The 16,289-nt window shown below is 41.0% G+C and overlaps 1 protein-coding gene across 2 annotated transcripts in view; it reads right to left on the minus strand.

Annotated features, from left to right (window-relative positions):
* Positions 1-478: 478 nt before the first annotated feature.
* The window catches only part of LOC121180391 (E3 ubiquitin-protein ligase SMURF2-like), a 60,649-nt gene continuing 44,838 nt past the window's right edge, over positions 479-16,289 (minus strand). For both annotated transcript variants that reach the window (XM_041035764.1, XM_041035763.1), the window contains exons 12-20: positions 9,554-9,767; positions 7,070-7,173; positions 6,835-6,949; positions 6,193-6,371; positions 5,127-5,264; positions 4,842-4,962; positions 4,419-4,620; positions 3,905-3,980; positions 479-3,754 (exon numbers count right to left, since the gene is read on the minus strand). In XM_041035764.1, the coding sequence (XP_040891698.1) occupies positions 3,655-3,754; positions 3,905-3,980; positions 4,419-4,620; positions 4,842-4,962; positions 5,127-5,264; positions 6,193-6,371; positions 6,835-6,949; positions 7,070-7,173; positions 9,554-9,767 (1,249 nt within the window). In that variant the 3' untranslated portion in view covers positions 479-3,654. The remainder of the gene's footprint in view (positions 3,755-3,904; positions 3,981-4,418; positions 4,621-4,841; positions 4,963-5,126; positions 5,265-6,192; positions 6,372-6,834; positions 6,950-7,069; positions 7,174-9,553; positions 9,768-16,289) is intronic.

Here is a 16,289-nt window from a genome sequence, read left to right on the forward strand (position 1 = left end):
CTGTTATAACCACACAGCAAAAACCTGAAGGTAATATTAGTTCCACCTTGAATAATGACATTTTGCTGAAAATTACCTCTGTACTTTGCTTGTAATGGAGTACTATTTTACTTTAGAAAGAATCTCAGTTCTTCTTCCAACCACTGCTTTTAAATCTATCAGTAATTCTTGGAGCAGATTAATATGTACATGTATTAAATAATATGTATTAATATTAATGTGCATATTTCTTTTAATCGATAAGTTGGAGAGGTGATTTTGAACAGTTTTGTCCAGGAGGCTTTCCTGTATGAAGCATTAAAAAATATGTCTATCATATTTGTCAAAGACGCTATATATATTATTGAGTGGCTTTGCTTCCCATATGGCCTGTGGGACCAGAGGTTCTGCAACCTTTTGGTGCAGATACCTTCTATTTCATTTTCTGTAACATGAATTTTCCCTTTTTTCAAAATAAAAAAGACAGTAGTACATGTGGTTCTATAAAACATAATGCTGTGAGGTCCAAACAGCATAGTTTTATTGCTCAGCTTTCTGCAAGGGTACAAGAAGTCTGTTACATTGCTTCTTTATTGTCCTTATGTACAGGTGTCAGTTACAAGCTCACAGAGCAGCTGATGTGAAAAACTATGAACACGTATACTGTTATAATAAATACAAAAACAGATAAAGAATCAAAAGAAATAAAACATGGTGCAGTTTAAAAAAAAAATCTGTTTTGTACTGAATTAAATCAAAAGTCATTTACACACACACACACACACACACACACATATTCAAATTTGCACATTAAACTGTAAATTTGTGCTTTAAAGTGTGGAGAGAGCTTGTTGTTGTAGATTGTAACCAATTAAACCATCAATGCAATACATAATATTTACCAGAACTTATTCAAGTAGATTCATTAGATCAATCAGAGCAGACAAAAGCGTGTTTCCATGAAAGCTTGATAAAGTTGACTATGACCTGCAAACTTGTATAGGATGTGACTAATTTGGGGGAGAAGTGTGATTTCCCCTTGTCTAAAAATACTCAACCTCCACAACTTTTGCACTGAAGACTGAACCAGCCAGAAAACTTGGTGCGAACAAAAAGTAACAAAGAGCCGAAGAGGACTGTGTGCACTGGACAAACATACATGTGTGTGCATATCAAGAACGTGTGTATGCATATATATATATATATATGGTATCTACATAAAAATCAATCAGTCCATTAACTATTTGGTAAATAGAAGGAAGTGTCTGATTATAACTTGGAGCCCAAGTATGCATAATGTGTGCAAAAAAAACGTGTAATGCATTTCTTTTCTGCCACTGAGTCAGGTTATTAAAGGTAAAATCAAATCAATTCTCCATGTTCTCTGTTTTGTCTCATGATGACCACAAAATTTAAAAAAAAAAAGTTAAGTTAAGTTCAGTTAAACTATTCATGGTTGCAAATAAATGCAAGCAGAATAGATATTAAAACAAGAACACTGAACAGTTAACACGTTTTCTGAGAGTAATAATTAAGCAAATAAATAGGCTTGATCTCTTGAGCATCCATTCATGCAGAGGGGTTTGTTTTTTCTTCTTTTTTGGATGGAAGCTCTAGTGATGGACATGCTCCCCTCTGTTGTCTCTGTGGTTTTTAGTGACTTTTCATTTAACTTAAACATTTTTGCTCCTCTAGGCTCAGATATCCTGAGCAGCAAATATGGCCTTTCTTGTTCTCCTATGAAGGTATGTGTGTGTGCAACAAAAAGTTCATGTGATTGACCAAAAAGAAAATCTTCACTTTAAACTGCCAGGTTTTACACTCTATTATGGGTTTAAAGTCCAGGAATCTGAAATATAGTTTCCATTAAAACCAGTTTTATCCCTCCTCACATACTAGCCCAATAAATGTAAAAAACAAACAAAAAAACAAATCAAAATAAAGAACTTCACCTGAGAATGCAAAGAGGTCTGTGACAGACACCAACATGCTTGCATTTAAATTGAACAGAAAGAACAAGCAACAATATACAAAATAGCTATGTATTTGTACATATATACTCAAAAAATTACAGGTGTATAGATACTTTTGACTCTGTATATTTCTAATGTAGTTGTATAGCAAATGAAACATGATATATTTTAATCTAATGTGAAGAAAGCACTCCTGCCATCACTGCTCAGTTTGTAAAGTGCTCTAAAGTGACGAGAAAGAAAGACAAAGAGAAAGAAATACTTCTGCCTTATTAAACTGATGTGATTGAAAATAGGCATCTGCCTTAAAAGGCTTTTTTAATCAAGCCTGGTCCCGAGGACAGTTGTGCCCTTTTCACATATAATTTGACAGGAAGTGTGCTGAGTTATGCTGGGTTGGATAAAACAACAACAACAAAAAAAACAAAAAACAAAACATGCATACTTGTAATTTGCTGAAGACAAATGTGTGAATAAGAGAAAAGGAAGACGAACCAGGCTCAAACAGTGAGGTTCAATCAGCTTTGCAGCGACATATACTGTGCAAGTATAGTTGAAGGGGAATTCATCTACAAAATGTCTGCCTTCTTTGCATACAAATGTACATTTGTGTACACATGCAGAAACACACAGACACACACGTTTACAAGAGCTGTGGCCACAGTGTGCAGGGAAAAACAAACAAACAAAAAAAAAAGATTTATGCCTTCTTCTTCACCAGAGTCCGTCCACCCATCTTTGAACCACTGCCACAAGCTCGAGTCAAAAACGCCACAAAACATCAGACCTACTGCACATACAAGTCAGCCTGTATGAGTTCCATTTCAAAATGACATATTCACTATTTAAATTATATGGTTTTACAAATACAAAATGACTGCTGGAATAAAAGCTGAACTAATAATGGAGCATCGCTGTAAAAACAAAAGATTTCCAACTCTGAATTTGATTTACATCGACTACCAACTTTTACAGAAGACGATACGTAGCATTTTGGAATGAAACCCTTCAAAGGTCAAAACATTACACTGAGGTAGGGTGAATTTGTGGCGCCTCTACAAGATGAAGCACACCAACTCTGCAGCCATGAGGACTGGAAGGTGTACTGGTTGAGGTTAAGGGCAAGATATGGCTACCTGCAATGTTAAAGATTCAGTAGCATGACAAGGATCAATTCAATCAGCTTAAATTCCAAAACAAAATAGTGACTCACTGTTCTCAAATGCCACAGAAGATTTTTTTTTAAATGAAACACCTGCGTAAGATATTGAAATGCATGTTGATAATCTCCTTCCTGATTTGTTAAGATTTAAACTGAGATGATGAGGCATTGTGGATCTTTTCACCGTTGCTTTTTCTGATTGCAAAGGGAGTGGACAAAAAAAAAAAAAACTTCCCGCTCAAAATGATAAAAGACTAAATTGGTTGTTGCTGCAGCTCTTAACAGCTCTTAATTTGCTCTCTGTATTTCACAAAAAAACTACACCAAAAGACAAAACAGGACACATAAAGAAGGATGGGATGACTCTCTAGCAGCTGTTCAGATATCGATAAGAGGAGAATGTGGACAGCGGTGAGAGAAGAGGAAGACTGCAGGCTGATCAAAGACGCACGTATCAGGCTCCGAGCGAGCCTGTTGGCAGGTCGCACTGCACACAGTTACACATGTTCACACACAAACACACACACAGCAACGTGTCTCTCATTCCACTGCGAAGCCACAGGTCTCCTCGATCGCCGTCAGCAGCTTGTCGTACAGCTTGTCGTAGCTCTCGTAGGGCGGAATGTCGATCCGATTGAAGCTGGAGAGAAGATAGAGAGAATGAGTCCACATGGGTGAAGCTTTAACAGATGAAAAGACATTGCCACTTTCATGATAAAAAGAGTGTGTGTGTGTGTGTGTGTGTGTGTTATGTGTGTGAAAATGCATTTTGTGTCTGCAGGACACAAACCAGGTATGGGCTTTGGGCAGATTGTTGGTGTTGGCATCGATCTGATGAATGGTGAAGAGTCGGGGCCCTGCAGCACCTGCAGTCAAAACACACAGGATCCATCAGGTGCAGGCAAATTCCACTGTTAAGTTACTCACCTACATCTCTCAATAAAGTCCTGCTCTCTCTCTATTCTACCTTTGTTCCACTAGTCATACCAGACAAGCTTTAATCATTCACTGGTACTTTGAAAAAAAAAAAAAAAACCTGTTCTTGGGATTTTCTGTATTTTAAGATAAAGAATGTTTGAGCATTTAACAACATATTCAACAGTAAATATCATTGATCCTCGCCTCATACCGGCTGCCATAGCCTAACAGGAGCTGCAGTTTTTAAATGCTAACACTATAAACAGTCATAAACTATCATGATTCAAAGTTTCTGAAAGAATGACAAAAGACTGAGAAAATCATTAGGACTGACAACAGGAATCCAACTAGAAGACAGGTCAACACACACAGAGTCAGATAAATACCCTGTAAAGCCTTGAAGCCCTGCAGCGGGACTCTGGATGAGCCAGTGACAAACTGCAGTAGTCGGGCCCTCCTCTCCTCGTCAAACGACTCCACGGCTTTCCAAAACCACTTCACGATGTTGCTGTCGGGGGTGCAGTGCTTCAGACGGGTGTTGGATTTCCAGTCTGAGATGTCGATCTTTCCCAGGCCACACACTATCAGCTGCAAGTAGAGAGGGAGAGAGCAACTTCAATATAAACACAATTTCTTTTTTAGGTATTAAATCAGTATGTGTCCCCCAAGTTGTTGTATTTTCTGTTTTGCAAGATGGAAGATACTTCTTAAGATTAAGGGATCATCAAACAGTAAAAATAAAACAGTGTTTTTAGGGTGCTAATGATAGCTGTGTAAACATTACAGTAGTAGTTTTGAAACTACTCCACCTCCAGTTCCTTCTCGTCAAAGGCTTTGAGAAGGTGTTCAGGGATGACCTCATTGAAGCCTTTCTGCAGGGCCAGAAACTGAGCCTCGATGCCATGCAGGAAACGCCAGTTCACATACAACCTGCAGAGGACGGAGAGAGAGAAAGAGAGAGAGAGAGAGAGAGAGAGGAGGGAAAGTGAATTAAACACTTGGGGTACAGTAAAATACAAATTCTCGAATGGGCTGAAATTAATTGTTGTCACACCCTTGTTTTTGTGTGTATGTGTGCTCGTCCACCTCCGTACCTAACATACTCCTTCTTGGTGTCCTCTGTGACAGGAACACTCTTGCCGTTGGGTTTGAGCTCATGCTGGATGATTTCCCCGTAGGCATTGTGCTCCACACAGAAGGTGTGGTCCAGGACGCCAGTGATGTCGTTGTCCCTGAGGAGAGAGAAACAAAGTGCAGTATGTCACAAGAGGAATCAGCTCTCAACCTTCATTGTTGGAGATTTGTACCAAAAACAAAATAAAGATGGAGAGGAGTCATCTGCAGTCAACACCATCAGACTAACATATTGAAAGTATACTGCCTCTGTGTAATCTTTTTTAGTAAACGATCAGCTGTTGAGTTTTTACAGGTTTCTTTCATTTGCTGTAATGATTTTTATTTGTTCTGAATGTTTTTTTCCTCATTAACCTTCCCATGGTCAGCGGTGACTCAGCAGAAATTGCTTCTTCAGATCCATAACAACAGGTGGCATTATCAAAAGCATAAAGTTTTAGGTCCTATCAGGATAAGAACAGCACAGCACCCACATGTGGTAAACACTTGTGTTTTAAAATATTGCACCTCACCACTGTGTGAAAAGATGCAACAGAGGGACTAAACCAGCAGGGATGTTCATTTTTTAAGACCAGACATTCATCTGAACTGGCAGCAGAGGGCGCCACAGTCATTAGGATTGATTTGGTTTTTGCAAAACGGCTGAGGACAGTAGTCAAGTGTGTGTGTGCATCAAAGTGTGTATTTTCTAGCTTGTCTGGAAGGCTTTTTGTGTACACATTGATCTGTTCTCTTTTGATCACCTTGTAAACATATGTACACATATGTAAATAAAACTTTTAGAAGAGAAATTTCCAATGTCAAGGCATATGTAAAATTTATTACTGGTACTATCAGAAAACCAGTATAAAGCTGTATCTTGTTTAATGTAAGCGTTGGGTAAGCCTGTATTTACACTAGTTTTAACAAGAAAATTGTATTTTTCACTGAAGTGCTAATACCAGTAACATGTTTTTTCTTCATCTTTGGGTTGCTAATGTAGAGAATTTTGGAAATATTGGTTGCCTGGAAAAAAAAAAGTCTTACAGGATCCAGACGAGGCTGTTGTGGAGGTCAGGATCGACAGACTCCATATCGTCCAGCGTAATTGGTTTTCCCAGCAGCTGTTTGTAGAAGGGCAGAGTGAAGCCTCCGTCAATGTAGTGGCCATGGAACACCGCCATTCCCATGATACGGCCCACAAAATGGAAGTACGACAGGTGCTCCTGCAGACCAAACCAGGCATATTAATATGAAGGCTTTAATTTATATCATTTTTCGGAAAAACTCAGCTTACACAGCTTCAATTTTTACCATATTGCCAGTACCTAAGCATTGTACCCAAGAGAGAAGATGGTTTACTGCTCTAACAAACTACAGCATCAAAAGAAAAATATTCTATTTGCCCGCATACTGAACAGAATCCAGTTACCAAAATAAAGTTGTATCACCAAGGAATTTTTCCTTTTTTTTATTTTTTATATCCACATGGCGTTAACATGATGTCACATGACAGCTGAAATCAATCTGACTCTGGCTTGAACATCTGAAGATGTCCTACCAAAATCCCTGTGGATATTCTAACACAGAGACATTTCACATTTTTGTCTCCATCTGATGACCGGCTGGATACAGAACTTTTTACCACATCTTTTAGAAGTTATGATGATAAAACTACGGGATTCCTACCGGGTTGACAGCAGAGTCAGGATTAATCTGTAGAGTGTAGATGTCATCTCTGGAGTACTGGAACAGGCCGTAGTAGGGGTTCAGCATCTCATGGGACAGCAGGTATAACCATTCCCTAACATATACACACAGATTCACTGTGAAAAATACTCAAATAATGCAAAAACAAGCACAAGTAAGTGTTAGCTGACATTTAAAATCACATAAACACAGAAAATGAAACATGACAAATTACCTTGCTACCCCGCCGTAGTCCAGTCCCTCCTCTCCTCTGAATTTGATCATCAGTCTTTTCCAGAGATCCTTTGGACGCATCTTCATCACCTGTCGGTATGACTCCTACGATTGAAGGAGCACATAAGACGGGCTTTAATATCATGGAACAGGCTTCTGCACGGTAACACTTTCACCTTTGCTGAGTTGAAAAACAATCATTTTGAAGCTTTGCTGGACCGTGTATGGTGTGTGAAGAAGTGTAATGTTTCCAAACATGAGGTTGTTATGGGACCAACACACACCTTCAGAGATACCAGGTACTCACGATGTGTGGGATGAAGACTGCAAGAATAAACCAAAACACCCTGTTCTGTCCAGCTGTGTGTGTGTGTGTGTGTGTGTGCCATGAGAAGGTGATGGAGGTTAACATGAAGGAATTAATGTATTCATTGCTGATATAGATTTCCTCTTTACAATCAAGGAGTTGCATGTAGAGCAGAGGCAGAAAAGGCAGTGGCACAATGTCAAAACAGTTTCTTTCTGCACATTATTAGAATTCAAGAATAATGCAAAACACTGAAAAAACACAAAATTACTTTTTAAAATTATGGGACCCATCTCCCCGGTTGTTAAATACACACCCAGACAACTGCTAACTATGATCAAGCAGCTAGTAATAGTATTGGCATTCAGCAGGAGAACAACCATAAGCTGTTTCTAGCAAGTGGTGAGAAATGACCTGAATCTTGTAGCAAAGGCCTACAACTCAGCTTTAGGCTGACAGGGCCCGAGAACACTAACACACTCTGGCTCTTTTCAGCAGGTTCAGGAAAGCTTCAGGCTTAAACAGCTCTAAATATTACCAACACTATATTTTATTATTAAGTATTGTTTTAAAAACAACAAAAATGATTCCATTGCCTCTCGATAATTCTGTTCTCGCCTCCCTTCATCGTATCCCTCCCCACCGTGTTACAGTGAAACTAAAAGTGAGTGTGTTTTCTTTTTACATTACATAAGAGTCTTCTTTCTGTCTGTCCTCTCAGAGGAGTCTGGGGACTCAAAGGCCGCGCCACAATAAACAATCTCCTGCCGCAGCAACAGCACTGCAACAACTGAGACAGCATGACAGAGCTGGGCTGGCCAGAGACGTCTTTTGGACACACACATTTTACATAGCTCATCTGAACGTACTAACATTAGATTCAAAGTTTCAAGACTCAAATGATGAAGTGTTGTGAAATGTTGCCTCAGTCACACAATCAGGCTGCAGGCAAAAGCTGAGACAGAGCTCAGGTATGTGTCCAGCTCATCAACATGTTGGTGAGAGGGAAAAAATGTTTATACAAAACGTTCAGAACATAAAAAAAAACATTATCGCATTAATGACAGGAAGTACACAGAGTGACATATTGTATTTGTGTTAATCATATGTCAACAAGTGGCCGAGAACATGCAGAAATAGGAAATCACACTATGACCACTATAAGTACATGTGCACTCGTGCGCACACACTGCCGGTGGTGAACTGCAGGGCTGGTTCCTGCATGAAAACCTCAAGTGGATCTGCAGAGCTGGTTTTCACACTTAACTTTCCCCCTCCACAGCTGTCACGTCGAAGGGGGATGAAGTCATATTTTTCATTGCTCCACTTGTAGTTATGAAGTTATGTCTGGCCCCAAACACTTGCCACTGCTGCCTTAGCTCCTTTTCTCACCCGCGAACCTCCCCCCGCCTTTCCCCCCAACCCTTTAGCTGCTGAAATCATCCAGAAAGAATGCCTTTGCCTTGGTAGAACAAATGATTGAGAGAGCAAGAAAAAGAGAGACGGAGGAGGAGAGGAAAAGGAATAAAGAAATAGTTTTTTTTTGTGGTGTTGTGAAGGCCTTTTTGTTCTGCTTTTCCCTGGAAATCATAAAGTGGTTCTGAGTACTGGTTCTGTGCTGCCCCGGGTCCTTTCTGGCACACATCGTAAATAGGGTGAAAAAATGCCAGTAAAATGCAAAGATCTGGGTTTACCATTGTTTTCATGGATGTTTAGAGTTTGCACGTCAGCATGCGATGCTTTGAGTGCCAGATGATGAATTTTATGAACACATGATCCATGCACATTTCACAAATTCATGTAAATTCTGTGTTGTTATGCATTCACTTGTGTGCATGTGTTTGCAGCTGTGTTCAGCTGCCCTTCAGATGTTTCCTTTTATGGTTTAAGGCACATCAGAAATTTTAGGTTAGAGTGCCATGTTTATGAGCATCACAACTATTTTTAGACAAGCGTGCGCCCTGCTGAGGTGGAACAATCCAGTCAAATTAAGTTTCAGGTGCATGGCAGTTCATGATCTGTGAACATAAAGGAAGGGAGTGTTTGTATTCATTTTGCAATGTGTAGGCAGCATAACTGCTCTCAAGAGCATTAGGCTATTAAAACAAGTGTGCTGTTATCATCTGGTCTGTGTGTTTGAGTGTGTGCAGTATGGTTTTTTTTTTGGTTTTTTTTTACCTCAAATATCTCCTCACGGCAGACCTCGATGCGGCAGTGCCCAGCCTGGGGTTGCTGCTGAGAGAGTTCCTGCCGCAAAATCTTCAGCTTCTGCACCAGGTCTCTCTTGTATTTGGGCACCGTCAGGCACTCTGCTTCTTCAGGTAACTGGGCTGGCGACAGGGCTTGCTGAGGTCCCCCAGGACCACCCTGGTCCTTCAGCTGAGTGGGATGACTGGAGGGATAAGTTGGTTGAAAGGGAGGTGGAAGATGAGTAGTCAAAGGGAGATGGAGGGGTAGATTATGAATGGGCAGATGAGTGACATGAGAGAGGGACAAAAGGGAAAAGACAGAGAATAGTCATTTGTCAGTATGAAATATCATTCACTTAAACAGTAGTATTGAACAGTTTGTCCTGACCTGCCCTCTCCAAAGGGCAATTTCCATTCAGTGTATTGCAGCTGTTTATGGTCACAGGGATATTTTTCATGTGCTCTGCTTCGGTGAAGGCAACAGATTTACACAAAGATAGAAGAAAGAGGGATATGTCCTGTAGGGAATTCCCCAGCTCCTCCATCTCAAATATCCACTAACCGCTGAACTAGGGAGTTTTGTAAGAAATTCCCTCTCCAGCCCTCACCCTCCTCACTCCTCTCAAAGCAAAAAAGCTCTAAACAGAGAACTAAGCCTTGAGTAAATCTGATCCAGACCTGTGGACAGGCTGGGTCTTTGACCAGACATTTGGTAAATATCACCAACAGGGAAGACAGAGAGAGGGAGATAAAAACCTGAGTAAGCAGAGAAAGAGAGACACACACACACACACACAGAGGAAGAGAAAGGAAGAAATATACAAAAGGAGAGTGGTGTACGAGTAGCTGGCGCCTCTGGCGAGCTCAGCTGCACAGATAAGTCAGTGTGTTCTCTTAGCCCTCTTCCATCACACATTTCTCCGTGTCTAACCTCTCCAGATTTCCTTTGTTTTTTAAAGTCCCCATAAATCTCCAGCAGCGTCTCTGCATCTTCAACTCTTCTGCATCCGAAGACGTCTCGTCTAAATCCTACAGAAGCTGACAGCCAAGGTTCATTTCCCAGTAGGTACCCCTGTTCACCACCAACCACAACTGGAACTTCCATCATCCGACCACTGGAGCTGCCACCCTTCCTCATACTTTAAGGTGGAGGTGGAAAAAAACACCAACATTTCTGTAAACTTTCAGTCTTGTTTCTGTCTACATGGCACTGAAGATGCCTTTCTCTGGGCTACGAATGATGTTCTGATAAATGGAGAATGCAGTCACTGCTCTGAGCTCATGTTTGCCTGGCCAAAGTGCAGCCTTGTTTTGCAGTGCAACAATTTCAGAACAACAAGGTTAAGTGTGGGAAAGGGTGTGAGCATGCCTGTCATGCAGTGGACCGAGGAACTTAAATCCTGTACTGTATCCCCTTTTGGTCTGCTGCCATTTAGAGCCTGTATATTCTCAGAAAGCATGAGATACAATCTTATACAATCTTGGCAAAGATGCACCATGGTCAGTGTTCTAGTTCTGGCCTCCTCCAGCCCTCGCTGTGGTGTTGGTGGTGAGATGCCTGGGTGGGCCTCGTAAAAACATAATCCATCTCTCCCTTCAACAGGACAGCAGCCCTCATTTTCCTGTGAGGAGACGCTGAGCCAGCAAAGGACTTCTTGAAAAGACGCTACTGTCCTCCGCGGGGAGTGGAGTGCCGAGGCTGCTGTTGGCCAAACAAAGGCGGCACACCAAGAGAGAGACCTGAATTGGTATATAAAGGAAGGAGAGGCCTTCTAAGGTAGCAGCACATAGCCACCCACTTATTCCAACACTCATTGTACACTTTGGGTTCTCTGGTTCAGTAGGTTGAAAAAGGCTTCATCTTTTTGGGCTTTCCAAACTAAACGGGTGCAGTGTTTCGCCAGTCTATCCCTGTATAATCAAGTCCGCTGCTATTTATTTTATTGGCAGGCGCTGGGTCTCCTAGCATGTCAGAGAAAGGGTAAGACTGCAGCAGAGCAGTCCTTAAAACCACTTTAGGAAGGAGGAGGGGAAGAAAAGATGACCTTAAAACAAAATGGAATGAGTTGCTTTTGGCTGGGAGGCTCAAGAACCATATAATAAAGCGTAATTTCAGCGCAGTTTTTTTTTTTTCCTTCTGAGGGCACAGTGTAATTAAAAATACGTTTCGACATAGTTCATCGTCTCTGGTTTCCAAATGGGACGAGCTCTGCATATTTGCTGGTAAATATAGAAAATACAAGCACAGCAAACCTGAAAGAGAGAAATGGTTCCTATTGCTGTGACAGCTTGGGTGAAATACGACGTTTGGGAAGAAATATAAACTTTCAAACTCAATGTAAGAGCCAAAGGATTTTATTATTGTTATTCCAAGGTAGAAGGAGCGAGAGGAAAGAAGCTGAAGAAGTCAAGAAATGAAGGAGTGAACGCTTTCCTGAACTGGATCACCTGCACCTGAACCTGCAGAGTCATGATAGGCCTCCATCCTGTTTCAGGGTTTGCAGAGAGGCAGACTGGGTGTGTGTCAGGTGAGAGAGTGCAAGCACAAGAGAGCAAGTCTGCATATATGTTTGTGTAAGACAAAGTTGACTTGCTTCTCTTCTATGGCAGCTGGTGCAGGTGGGTTTTGCACTGAGTGTTGAGTAAGTGCAGTGGTGTGAAAGCCACACCAGCCACCACAACACACCCACTCTGCCCCCCACCCAGCCCAGAGAATCAAAGGGTCCTTTATGAGTGGATCTGCTCAGAGTATCACCTGGTGCCCTGCTCTTTACACTCGCCTAAAAAGCAGGAGAGGGCAGAGAGGTCGGCCAAAAAGTGCCACTGCTGCCGACTCTGCAGAACGCAGAGTCAAAGTGTGTATTTATTTGCGCAGATTTATTTACTTGGATAACATATGTGTGTTTTGCCAGAAAAAAAGTGTGACCTCTAACATTCTTCTCAACTGCCAAGCTCCCACATCTGCGCACTTCTACCTTCTCCAAAAGTACATGAAGTACAGGAAACCAGCAGCAGACAGACTGTGGTGATGAGGCTGCCTACTGACTGAAATATGTTACGCCTGAAGACACTTTGTGAGACTGAAAGATCGGATTTCTGATGCGTTATCTGGTGAAAGTATCTCAAAGTTACGAATTTAGAACAAGCAGAAATGATCCTGTATACAAGACAGTAGAGTTAAAAAGAAGTTCACTACATTGACTACAGAGCGCAAAGCATTGTGTGTCTAAAAAAAAACAAGTCATTTTTCAACTTAAACTTTCATGCAGGATGTCCTCTTCACTGCTATACAGACTGCCATTTAATGCTCCACATACAGACAGAACATTTTCCCTGCTATATATACTGTTTAGTCGGCTGGCATTCACCGTACCCTCAAGTCACACGTGAGGTTTCAAAAGTACAAAAACTCAAGTACTGCACGTATTGTAGGTACATAGGACTTACTGCTAACCCAATAATTTTCTTTTATATTTATCTTTCACAGGTTAAATATACCACACACCCATAATGTACCAAGTATAATCATCACTTTTTTAAAACATCAATGCAAATATTGATATAAATGTCATGAAGATTTATAACTTGGTTGGGAAAATTCCTACTGATGCCCACTAAACTTACACCCAAATGCCAACTAAAAATACCTTCAGCAAACACTGATGTAATCTTTCAGACATATACTATGTGCTGGTGCAGGGGAGGAAGCTAAGTATGCGAGAAACAGTGTGGCAGACCACAGCAATGTAGCTGTGTCTGACTGTCTGACAATTCAAGGCCTTCATCAGTCTGAGGTTGACGGCAACAGGGCTGTCTGAGTCACATTTAAACCAAGAGGTGTCCTGGAGGATCAGTAGACTGAGGTGCAAACGGCAGACTCACAGTGTCGTAACATCACATCTGTTCCACACCATCTAATCTTGTAGACAAAACAGAAACTGTTTCTACAAACCAGGGGTAAAAAAAAACACCCACTGAACAACAAAACAGGTTAAGAGATGCTAGGCAAGTCAACAGCCGCCAAGTTCCAGCTACCAAAAATGTGTCTGCAATTTTGTCTGCAGGACAATGAGAAAAATATGCCTTATAGGTTTTATAAAATTCCTTTTACATTTCAAGTGCCAACAGCACAGCAGTACCTTTTATAGGTATCATTATAAAGAATTTAGTTAAAGCAAAGCAAGGGAAGCTTTAAATTAAAAACAAATAGGAGGTAGTGACAACGCTGTGTTGGTAAAACACCAGCCTCAAAGCAAAGCCAACCATCCTGTGTGATTACTCAGCATCCAACAGCTTTCTCCCACAAAAACATACTTTCTGTTATTTAACTGTTTCATTGCCATCACTCTCTTTTCAGGTCGACACTGACGGCTTGGCTTGCAGTAGGTTTTTAAGTCAACACATTGCTTTTCCACTCCCTCCTGATTTAATCAAAGTGAATCTGTCCTCTGCAGCGGTTAAATTAGTTTGAACGACCAATCGACTTCTCCTTTGACAACTGTTTTGATTTTTGTGTCTGTCTGCCAGGAAACACAAAAAAAAGCCTTAAAAGAGAGAGAGAAAGATGCACACCAACAATAATGAAAACATCCTCCAGTGGTACAAAAAGAACAGGGGCCCCGACAAGGCTGCAAGAAAAAGCATTCCTTTGCAATCCCTCTCTCTGCAGTATGCATGCTTTCCTGTACAAACCCTTTCGACTGAATAATAAAAAAAAAACTGTCTATGCAACTATGTGGATAACTAAGGGAAAACAAAAATTATCTGTTTTGTTTTGATTTTTTCACATCAGCATGAGGTAACATGCACTTCGCTCATGCTAGCATGCAGCCCCACTCCCTAAAACGACCACCTTCAACTTCCCTATATGAAAACAGGTCAATGTGGTGCTGCATTATTGCAGGGTCATGGTGTGGGTATGTGTGTGTGTGTGTGGTAGAACTATGCAGATGCTGGGTGAAATATTCTTAAATCCTGGCATTGATAAGAAAAAAAAAAAAACAGATGTCCTGACACCAAGGCAGCAGAGAGGCTGATAACTTTAACAGTTTTTGGAGCACAGAAGAGGGTGGGTGTGGGGGTGGGGCTCACGGAGACAGAATGAGTGAGGACAGAAGAGATGACGGGAGGGGGGAGGTGTAGAGATTAGAGGATAAAAAGAAATTTAAAAGGCCAGTAGGAAAGAGGACAGATGACACAGCAGAGTATGGTAGTGCTTAGAGGTTTGACAGGTTGCACTGGTTTCTCTTTATTTACCAGAAGCCTTAGCAGACTTGAGGTTAAGGTATAAAAAGAGTTAATGCTTCCAAGAAATTGTCAAGTGTTCAGATTTTCACACACTGGGTATGAACATGTAGAATATGAGTAAACAGACTGTTGTCTCCTCCATGCATCTCCCCATGTGGCCTCTGTTTCTCTGCCTGCTGCTGTTGTTTTTTTTTATGGGTTTGCTGTCAGTCACCCAGTGTGTTTAGATTTACACCCAGTAAACAATCCAACATTAAGTCTGGATTGTTGAGAGCATTTAGCGCGCCCTATAAAATTGAGTGTTTCACAGCCAGTCTGTAGGCAATCTCATCACCACAGTCTGCACTATACTAATCTATTTTAATTCTTTCTCTACCACTGAGGAAAGAAAAAAAACTTTCAATACTAGACTGGACTTGCTTGAATATAGATTAGATTCTATTAATTAGAATATGAAATAGAAGGACTCCAAATTTGGCAAGAACTTCTGTGATCACATTTATTCAGATACAGGCCAAATAAAGTGCATGTTCTTACCGCTGTGACACTGACTGGACATAGAGGGTGTTTTCATTTTGTGTTCATTAAAAAGTTTGTATCACGAAAAGCTGCATTACAAATTAGAGCTTGTTAATTTTGACCTTCTAAAAGTTCTAAAACTCTGTCTGGACTCTCTCAAATCTCTCCTAATATGGAGTCAGACAAGCAGTTAATGATGCTGACTGGATAACATAGCAGAGCTTCAACTCACAACCAGGGGCTATTCTGACACATATGGATACTATTTGACCAAATGACCAGATGTTGATTTCCCAAACATGTCCATCGTGCCAGCCGTTGTTATTGCAAGAGGTTTTGACTAAGAATTTGTACTAAAAAAAAAAAAAAAAAAAAAGAGCGAAGGGGAAAAAAATCTCCACAGCTCGATGTTCCTCTTGTTCTAGTGACTTCTACCACATACACTGGCAGGGTGGAAGTAAACTAACATACAGCCGAAATACCTGAAAACAATCCTCGAATTCAGTTTTATCATACTTGCTTTCATCAGTGACTCATACAACACAATCGCATGCACCTTCCACATGAATATCACAGGCTTTTTTTTCCTACAAGCCGTCATTTTCACTAAATACTAAATTGAAAAGCTAACATGAAGCTGAACGTGTGTTAAGTGAGGCTAAGTGAACTAGTGCTAAGCTAACAGCTGCTGGGCTAACATGCATTAGTATTAGTATTATTTTCCCTAGTGGGGTCGGCTTCATCAGGCCTCTCTGCTGGCTTAGCTGCCTGCAAACTGACCTTCAGCAAAGGCAGAGTGCTGACAGAGAGCACAAACACAGTGAAAGACAGACTGACAACCTCCTGATACGGACAGCCTGGGTTAGGGGTACTGTCTACGTGTGTGTGTGTGTGTGTGTGTGTGTGTGTGTGTGTGTGTGTGTGTGTGTGTGTGTGTGTGTGTCTTGAACTTCAGTGAC

This window comes from Toxotes jaculatrix, chromosome 4 (assembly GCF_017976425.1).
Source record: "Toxotes jaculatrix isolate fToxJac2 chromosome 4, fToxJac2.pri, whole genome shotgun sequence".
NCBI lineage: Eukaryota > Metazoa > Chordata > Actinopteri > Toxotidae > Toxotes > Toxotes jaculatrix.